A 10,500-nucleotide genomic window follows, 5' to 3' on the forward strand; every position below is an offset into this window, starting at 1 on the left:
TCATTTATCATGGTTTTGACTGTTTCAGCTTTTGCAAGCTCATCTGAAGGAGTAACCGATTCAGTCCAGCTCGGTACACACTGGCTTACCTTGAGGAGACTGACCCCAACAAACATCAATTAGAACTTGTACCTATTCTAGGGGCGTAAGATTTTTTGATACCGCGATGTAGACTTTGCATTCATGAATGGTAGGTAAAGTACTTATGTAACTACTTACACCTACCTATGTTTCTAAATCAGTATGTATTCATGAAATGTTTGTAATGTTGGTACTTATTGCCGCTTTTGGAACCTACTATTTTATTTTAAACTTCGTGTTAATGTCAGTAAGGCAAAAAATAAAAATTCCCAAAAATAATGTTTAAATGTTTCTGCAAGGGTACACTTAGGGCAAACTTGTACGTGCATATTGAGTTAACTAGGTAATTAAGTAAAATAAATGTTCGCCAACCACTGAAACTTTTATGGTAAGTAAGCTAAGGACCTACACGGATGTAAAGTTATTCAATTTATAAGTACCTACTTAGTTATTTTTTGTGCAAAAAAACTATATGGAGCTCAATGATTGCATATTGATAATGTTTTTGTTGATACGAATAATTTGTGAACATAATACTATAATTATGCTACTAACTAATAGGTATTATAACGGTGAAAGTTTGCGAGTGTGTATGTTTGTTAATTATAGTAAGAAAAAAACATAACTACTTTGCAGGCGAATAGAGAACCTCCTCCTTTTTTCTAAGTCGGTTAAAAAAGTGGGGTCAAGTTAAGCGTTAGCTTGTACTGTCATCATCTCATAGGTATAGTTTTATCATTTATCATGGTTTTGACTGTTATCAGCTCTTGCGAGCTCATCTGAAGGAGCTACCGATTCAAGCCAGCTCGGTACACACTGGCCTCCCTTGAGGAGACTGACCCCGGTGAATATCAATTAGAACTTGTACCTATTCTAGGGGCGTAAGATTTTTTGATACCGCGATGTAGACTTTGCATGCATGAATGGTAGGTAGGTAAGGTACTTATGTAACTATACTAACTATGTACTTACACGTACCTATGTTTATAAATCAGTATGCATTTATGAAATGTTTGTAATGTCGGTAGTTATTGCCGCTTTTGGAACCTACTATTTCACTTTAAACTTTGTGTTTAACATCGGTAAGTACCTATAGATGTTCCTTAATCTTTGCGGAGTGCAAATGAATTTCAGCAAGGCTAAAAAAAATATTTCCAAAAATATAATGTTTAAATGTTTTAGTAGGAGACGCAAGGGTACGTAGCAAACTTGGTCTACGTGCATATTGAGTTAACTAGGTACTTACCTAAGTAAAATACATTTTCGCCAACTACTGAAACTTTTACAAGGACCTACATAACTACGTATGTAAAGTTGTGCAAAAAATATATATGGAGCTCAAAGATTGGTTTTATTGATAAGAATAATTTGTGAACATAATAATATGCTACTAACTAATAGATATTATAAAGGTGAAAGTTTGCGAGTGTGTACATGTTTGTTAATTATTCAAATCAAAACGACTGAAGATTTTAATGACATTTGGTATAGTATGGAGTAAGCTGACACCATGGATATTTTTCATAGGTGTAGGCTTTTTTTTTTGGAATTCCCACGGGAAAACTTTAAAGCAGCACGCTGGAATACATAAAAATATAATAATATGTGTAGGTAATAGGTATAAGTACCTATATACCTATGTAACGTAGGCAAGTAAGTAGGTACTTTAGTTTATTATTTCTATCGAAGCTACTTACACATTTATGAAATAAATAACTAATAAATTAATAATTATTGGATTAAATTCCAGATTTCGAGCTTTATTCCTGTCATCGAGTGAACGGTTGGAAAACATTGCGAAAATAAGCTCACTTTGATATCAAACAGCGTTGATATCTTTAGGTCCCATATCCGTTCTTATTTAGCTTTGCTCAAAGCCAATAAAATGTTATTGTATCCTTCGAATGAAATACCAATATGACCAACAAGTACAGTGCCACAAACTTATCTGTTCCGGTGAGAGCTCACGTAAATGTCTAATATTTCTTCATTTTATAAGATTTTACGTTTGCCTGTAGTGTAAATTCGCGCTTGCAGTTTTAATAAACCAATCTAATCAATATTAATATATAATTCATTAGTAAATAATTATATATGGATCAGTTTAGTTCGCTGTCACCGGAACAGATAAGTTTGTCGCACTATACTTAGGTATTCGTGCGGGTAATGCGCCGTTATTAGGTGACATTTTCAACAGCTCATAAAATGTCATACGTCGTGTACCGTGTACCTAACCCTCAATTTCTGACAGGGCTTACAAATTTACATACAATAATATCCCAGTTAAGTAAGTAAGTACATGGTTAATGTATTAAACTTTCAATAGATAGGAACCCAAACAGAATGCCAATGCATCTTGGTGGTGCTTTCGATGCCAACACAAATCTAAAAGACACCAACGGACTAGTTAATTAATAATTACGCTGTTCTCGTTTTCGTGACTCAACAAAACAATGCATTAGAAATGTAATAAACAAATGAGTGTAATACATCAGTTGGCGTGTCTCCAGTAGAATGTGACGGTGGGGTTACGTTACCGGCCCGGTTCGCTGAAACACCACGGTTCGTGTGAAAGCTGGACCTTTCGGCGATCATAATAGGGTGAACATGGTTTTCGGTGTCGTTAGGAACCATTTTAAAAGCCACCAAAGGAAAAGAGGGTTGCTATAAGTGTTTCTGTCAGTGGTGAAAATTAACTCACCCCTGTGGGGTCGCGAAAGTAACATTTACGAAGTACTTAATTAGGTATATACTTAGTGTAAAATTCAATAGATTTTGAATCACAAAATCGTTGTCAAAACAAGTTCGCTGTTATAGGGGGTCTGTTTCAGGTGGATGAACCGTGTGTGGGATTACCTACTGGGTACTTACCTATAGGTTGACAGATAAGTTCTCGAGTGATGCCCATTGCCCTTACATGAATAGACAAAAACGTGTCGAGAGACGAATCCAACTAGAATACCTAAATACAGGGTAGCCAGTATTAATTTTATTAAGACTGAGGAGAGAACAGTGTTCCACACCACATGGGAGTGCATGTATTCCTGAAGTCCCGCCTAGTCCCGCCAGCGTGGTCGCCGGCGTCGTCTCGGTCGGTGCGAAGAGAAAAGCTACACATGGGGCGCATCTGCACCGTACCACGAGGTGTAGTGGGCCGAGCCCATAGGCATGACTACTGACTACATGAACTTATATTTTATTGAATAAGTACTTATGTATAATTTTCTTCTCATACAATTTTCTCCCTGTACCTCCTGCAGCTTGACATGTAGAAAATGCTTTTAGCATTAAGTCCACCGGATTGTACATAATTACTTTTCTATATTGTGCAATAAAAGAATAAATAAATAAAATAAGTAATTAAAATATGTATTTCTATCAGTGTAAAACCACAGGTGCTATGTAAAACCAATCATAAATAATCAGTCGGGATTCAAGTGATAGCCATTCTTGGAAAATGTGTCTGGTAGCGTATAGTAATACCATTATACTGAAATACTTCCCAAAAATAAAGTATCTAAGTACCCTCAGCAGAAACCTGAATTAATAAGCACTTATAAAAGATTCCAAAATTGATTCATAAAACTATATTTGCTTAGGTCCTGCTGATCCACACTATGTTACCTACAATCAGGTACAACAAAACTGAATAGATATTCAGACAATGTTCTCACACTTCAATGATCATCAGTGGTGGACGTGTCAGTGCAGGTGTCCACAAGCACTAGTCTGCACTAGAACACAAAAAGCTCCAACAAAGCTGTCCGTTATTTCTTGAACTTTGCACTAGTTGGAAAACAAAAGACGGGTGGAGTGAAATTGTGTCGTTATCGGCAACGCAGGTAAAAAACTAGATAACACCTCTTTTCATTCATGCACACCTGCGATACCTGAAATCAAAGCTAATGCGTTCATTAGAAGTTGAAATGCTATTTTTATTAATTCCTTTCGGTATTAGCATTTTTTTTTACGTTAGCACCTGGGTACTTCAGTTAGATTAAGATAAGTAACTTATACTTAAATAAATAAGTGCAAATTAATAATGAGCTACTTACCCATATAATTACTGACTAGAGTGTCATCATGATTTTGAGTAGGTTAATTTATCATTTGATTTAATAAGATACTTAAGTAAGTACAGTCAAAGGAACACCTAGGTAGGTACATTAATTTCTTATAGGCACAATTTAAAAAAAACACCCTTACACAATATTCACAGATTCTTCTGCAAAAAAAATTGAGACCGCCCGTAAACAAAAGACTGACGGCCTTTCATTTGATTCCGCTGGCCATTGTTCTAAGGCGGCAAAAGCTAAACGTCCCATCTATAGATACGGCACACGTGTGACGTATTTTCTCCGTCGTGGTGCGCCGGCGCAGCTGCGGACGCCTCCGCAGATGTTTTACGATCCTGAACGTTTTCAAGACATTATTTTATTACGATATTGCCGTTTAGAGCCTAATCTCCGCCTTTATTATGAAGAAACAATGGACATTTAGTTGGTCAGTATTTGGCAGCGTATGTTGGCCATCTGTGGAGGAATGGACCAGCCGTGGGAAACCATCTACTATGAGTTTCTGAAGTTTATTTATTACAGAACCTTTTCCGGCTAGGTACCTTCCTACATTCTAGGTGTACATAATGGTGCCGAAATAAAACAATTATGAATAAGTTAATCAATTCTTTCGTCGTCGGTTCTGGCAGCGAGCCAACCAGAGGTTTAATTTAATGGCTAACGGGTGATGGGTGTCATCGGTAAATATAAACCGGCCGTAATTGATTTATGTTTTAATGAAAATCATGACGTGAACTGTAAATTATTATTTTATACCAAACGGAACGGAAATCTTTGAAAAATCTTTATATATATAAATGAGGCATAAGTACTTACAAACTATAGACAATGACCTAGGTACATGGTTAAGAATAGTTTCAAATAAGTACCTTCTCACTTACCTACCTAGGTAAGTATCAATTATTTTACAAACTTAATATCTAGCTTACATGATCTATTCTAAATACCCGACCCATCAAACCAACCCTTATTATCACTATCTAAATTAGGTGTTACATCTTAACCGCGTAAGGACTTAAAAAGCGCAAAAATAAACCCAAGAGGCCATAAAAGTTCTTAGGAAAATAAACTTTTAGAAAGGCGATAATCTACGTTAGCTAGAAACATGTGTAGGAGTGATAACTAGGGGATGACAACGTTTCATACTTTACAGAGACTCAAGAGATTACATGTTGGAGTCGGGGGATTGATTCTAATAATAGGTGGATAGGTGGCTTCATAATATTGTGGGGACATTTTAATTTATGACGGTAACAATGACTAGGTATACCTAACGTCATATCTTCCAGCTGAAAGAGCCACAAATGTAAATTTCACATTAGTTATTAAAGTCGATGAAAACTTCAAAAGCTCCACATTTATAGTTTCAAAATCTCACGGGAACATTTAGCCATGTCTTGAAAACTACCATAAAACAGCAATTACCCAAGCAGTTACAATAAAGTTTAAAGCCCACATATAAATCCTACTACAGGTAGCTAAGACTAACGCCTAACGTAATGCTTCACACAGACCGAATTGAAACCCATTTACAGTTTTTAACCTTTTAGCTTATCAGTAGGAACGTAGGAAGGCGTGAGAAACTAGCGAAGTACCGGTAACAATATGAATGAAGTTGAAATACGCATTTTTAGGGAATCCCGTTCGTTTTTACGCACAGATGTGCATGACTCATGCTGTAGTGGTTTTAAGAAATGCAGAAATGATTACATTATTTTAGTTGCAAAGTGTGTTTGGGAATAACTAAACAACCGAAGAACGCAGAATCAAAAATATAGGCACATTGATACAAACCCTATGGTGGTTGATCGCGGTGATTTTCAGGAATGTAAAATTACAACAATGTTATTTAACACATCATCGCTGGTAATCGATACCTATCACCCCCATTAAATGTGTAATGTGCTTTTACACATTTTGAAAAATATTATGCTATGAAATTACTGAAACTGAAAATATTCGTGAAGTCTTTTACACCCTTTATCTCAGTCATCTATGTCCACAACAAACCAAAACACAGAAACCTGTTAAATGTTATTAAAAACAATGGTTTCCATCAAAGTCTCTCCCACACTAACCTTCAGATAACGTGCTGGCTCCACCTAGTCCTGCCGCCGACACACGATATCTATAAATTAAATATTTATAATATCGCTGAAACAACCATTACACACAGCTTGCGGACCAAAAATGAACTACAGAAATACGACGCATACTGTCATAAAAATCATGATTGCAGATGTTACACGCGAATGCTTTTTCGCGCTATTTATGACGTATTTATCCAAAGTTTAAGGCTTAGGTCTTGCGTGTAATTAATTACATTACCTACCGGTAACTAGGTTGTGAAGCGTCCGTAGTCGAGCGGGCTTCAGTGATCGTAACTGATCGCTGAGGTTAAGCAACAACTGACACGGTCAGCCATTGGATGGGTGACCAATTTCAAGTGGTGCTTTTCTGGACGCTTCCGTGCTTCGGACGGCACGTTAAGCCGTGGGTCCCGGTTGATGCTGCGGCAGCAGTCGTTAAGCCTAGTCAGAGGCCTTCGGGCGGCTTCAAAACATCTGACAGTCGGGTTGCCCACTTACCCGACAACTCTCTCAGCACAAGCTTGCTTGTGTTGGGGTCCACCAACCCGCACTTGGCCAGCGTGGTGGACTAGGCCTAAACCCTTCCTTCACTGGAAGGAGACCCGTGCCCCAGCAGTGGGGACGTTATGGGTCGTGATGATGATGATGAACTAGGTTGTAGGGGTTGTAAGCACGTATTGGTTATACAAGTACCTACACATCTAGAGATCATCGTTATCTAATCAACTATAAATAAACATACTGCCATTACTGTACTTACAGGTAATGTTCACTACCCGGTAGTATCATCATTAACAATATATCAAATCAAAATCACGAGTAACACATTAGACAACTAGCGCCACTCCTGAAAACCAACTCACCGTAGTCCATATAAACACAAGAGATCCTTGCGTGAGAGCGGGGTCTCATGGTGCCGTTGCGTCAACGATATATTTAGCTCCCAGCTCCCAGCCCATCGCCGAACCGCCACGACACACAAAAAACTTACATGCAAAGGGTGGCGCCAAATTTTAATATTTTCACGTTGGTATTCTTACTTTTACACCTCCTTGGAAGAGAATGTGTGGTCGCGACGTTCGTAAAATTGGAGTGGATTTTTATTGCCCTTTTTCGTACAGAAATAGCAACTCAGAATGACTACTTCGCGATGTCATATTCAAATGTAACGTTCGACAGCTTTATGTATAATTTTGGGATGCTGAAAATTATAATTTAGTATGCCTACTTAATGTAGTTAGTAGTAACTTACCTTACCTCTGTAGATAGTGGAGATAATGTATGAATAACTTACTTATGTAAGTATAAACAATCAAGGTACCTACAGATAGGGAGTTAAGTTCCACTTGAAAGCACAACAACAAGAGCGTTCTTAGTGAAAACCTCTGTAAGCATTTCTGAAATAAAGTAGGGTTCATTCATTAGATGAGACATAAAATAGTCTATCTACGATGGTTAACTAATTAAGCAAATTAATCCAATACTTATTAAAGTATCGAACACATCAAACATATAAAACCAACCTATTTAATTCCAAACCACTCTCATATCATATCTTATACTGGTATAATTCACCAAGTAAATTAAAATGACACAAAGAACATGATTAAGTTGTAAAATTTTCATGACTTACCGAATGTTTATAATAAATGTTTCAACACAGTTAAGTATCAAAGGGATTCAAAACTGGACAGGAAGCTTTCTCACTGATGCAGAATGCAAGCGACTCGCGAACCCAACACCCTGCCGTACCTATACCTACTTACATAAGTAAGTATATGTATCCTCATTATACATAAATATAGCTTTATGGTTGTGTCTTGAACTGTGTAAATGTTATCGTATATCTTGGTGTACAACTAAGTTGTTTGTTACAGTTACAGGACTGTAGTCTACTACTTATACGAAAACCACATTTTGCGCTAAAGTTTAGGAAAAACTGAGTGATGGTGATTGAGCCGAACTTTGTTACTAACACTTATTATGGACTATGTGGTCTGAAAATTAATAAACATTTATTTATTTAAGATCATAGATTTAGTGTGTTTAGATTAATTATTATGTTGATATGGTAGTATACCTAATGGCGTACCGAATGACTGAATTTTTTTACTAATTATCTTCAGGGAACAAAGAATACACACTGGTCCTACCGATAAAGATACTTAGATATATTATAAAAAATACATTCCTACATTATGTTAACGCACACCAATAACCTTTCCGCTTTTAAATCTGTCGCCAGACAGCCATAATTTATCAAGACCGCCTCAATTACGAAACTTTTGCGAAACTCCTTTTACGACAAAAATGGCGACCCTAATCAAAGATGATGGACACGAGGGAACACATAACCGAGGAGCGCGACGACATATCGCCGTCCCTCTCGCACATCCCCCCCGCGGAGGGGGCGGGCCCTGCGTGTGAGCGACCTGTCGTTTTTTGTATCTTGTCAATGAAGGGGCAGAGCGGGGGCGGCCATTGAGCGCCGCCAGCCTCCAGCAGTCAGCGCGCGCGCCCCGCCGGTCCCACACGGCCGACCAACATGAACGCGTATGAAAACACAGTGACTATCAAGTGCGAGAAGGAGCTCGAGTACGACGACGACTACTACTACCGAGACTACGCCCCGATGGAGGTGAAGCGCCACTCGGGCGAGCCGCTGGGCTTCGCGCCCGCCTCGCCCGCGCGCCTCATGGACCTGAGCCACGGGCCCGAGCGCCACCACGCCGCCGCCGCCGCCGCCGCCGCCGCCGCCGCCTGGCCGCACATCAACACGGTGTTCGACAACGAGGAGAGGGAGTTCCACCCGCAGCAGTACCCGCACTACGACCAGCAGTACCCCGCCGACCGAGCCAGGTCCGACAAGCAGTTCTACTTCGACGACTCCAACTCTCAGGACCAGGCCAGCAGCTTCTACGGCTCCCCTGAGGGCGCGAAGGACGGAGTGTACCGCGCCTCCACGGAGGAACGCAGCGACGAGAACGACGAACAAAGGAGCCGCTCGCGGAAACGATCCTCCAAAGCCGCGAGAAAGAAAGCGCAGTCATTCGAAGAGATGCAGATACAGCGGGTCATGGCCAACGTCAGAGAGAGACAGCGAACGCAGAGTTTGAACGAGGCGTTCGCCAGCTTACGGCAAATCATTCCGTCTTTACCCAGCGACAAGCTGTCCAAGATCCAGACCCTGCAATTGGCTACGCAGTACATAGAGTTTTTGTACCAGATACTGTCGAATAGCGAGACGTCCAGCAACGATGGTAGTGAGGCGAGCAGCGACCACGGCAAGTACCTCGCTCAAGACAAGCTGAGCTATGCGTTCTCTGTGTGGAGAATGGAGGGAGAGTGGACCAACGGACAGACGTGAGCTTCCAAACCAAACATAGGTTTAATTCTTGGTGAATCCAGTTGAAGACGCTTAGCTATTCCATTTCCGATTGTTGATTATTTTGTAAAGACACTACAAACATGACAATGTTGTTTAAATTGTGATAGGTAGTTTTAAGGGTAAAAGTTAATGCCAAATGTTTATTGTAAGTGTAAATAATTTTAATCAAGTGATATGTATATGTATAGAATAGACACTCGCTGAGACCAAAGTAGTAACTTGTTATTTAAATGCCAATGTTTAAATGAATTACAATTGTAAGTACCTAATTACTGATCGTCATTTGATATTATTATGCAGGTACTGTACTACCTGCAGTAATGTTTAGGTTGGTTATATCAGTTTACTATTTTTATAAACATTAATAAATATTTTCTAAATACGAGCTGGCCTGTTTTTTTCAATGTCCCATTTTCCTCACAAGACCCGTTAGGTTTTCAGCATAATAGAGTTAAAACAACAAAACTGTATATAAACTAATTATATTTTCTTGATTGGCAATACTTAACAATTTCATCAAAAAAATATTAAAACTATATTACCTAAGTTAAACAAAAACGTTGTAAGTAAAGATTTTAACACTTCATTCATACCTACATAGGTACAGTCACATATTTTTTACTATAAAATAACTTAAATTACCTAACTATTTACAACATACTTAAAGAGCATAAAGAGATTATACAGTCGCAAAGTTAAATAACGTACCTAATAACAATTACATGAGGTACTTAATAGGTATGTTTCGAATGAATTTATCGTTGTTTTGAAGTACATTGAAGGCTTTCGTACCTATATATGCATCTAAAGTGTCACTGCGTTTTGGAATTCTAGGAAAAAATACAAATGCTATCTTAGACAGTCA

The 10,500-nt window shown here is 38.7% G+C and overlaps 1 protein-coding gene across 1 annotated transcript; it reads left to right on the top strand.

Moving 5' to 3' along the window:
* Positions 1 to 8,693: 8,693 nt before the first annotated feature.
* Positions 8,694 to 10,020, top strand: LOC105380098 (twist-related protein). Its single transcript, XM_011549594.3, has one exon. The coding sequence runs from the start codon at positions 8,793 to 8,795 to the stop codon at positions 9,612 to 9,614; it is 822 nt and encodes a 273-aa protein (XP_011547896.3). The 5' UTR covers positions 8,694 to 8,792; the 3' UTR covers positions 9,615 to 10,020.
* The last annotated feature ends 480 nt before the right edge of the window (positions 10,021 to 10,500 follow it).

This window comes from Plutella xylostella, chromosome 3, assembly GCF_932276165.1.
Source record: "Plutella xylostella chromosome 3, ilPluXylo3.1, whole genome shotgun sequence".
Taxonomy (NCBI): domain Eukaryota; kingdom Metazoa; phylum Arthropoda; class Insecta; order Lepidoptera; family Plutellidae; genus Plutella; species Plutella xylostella.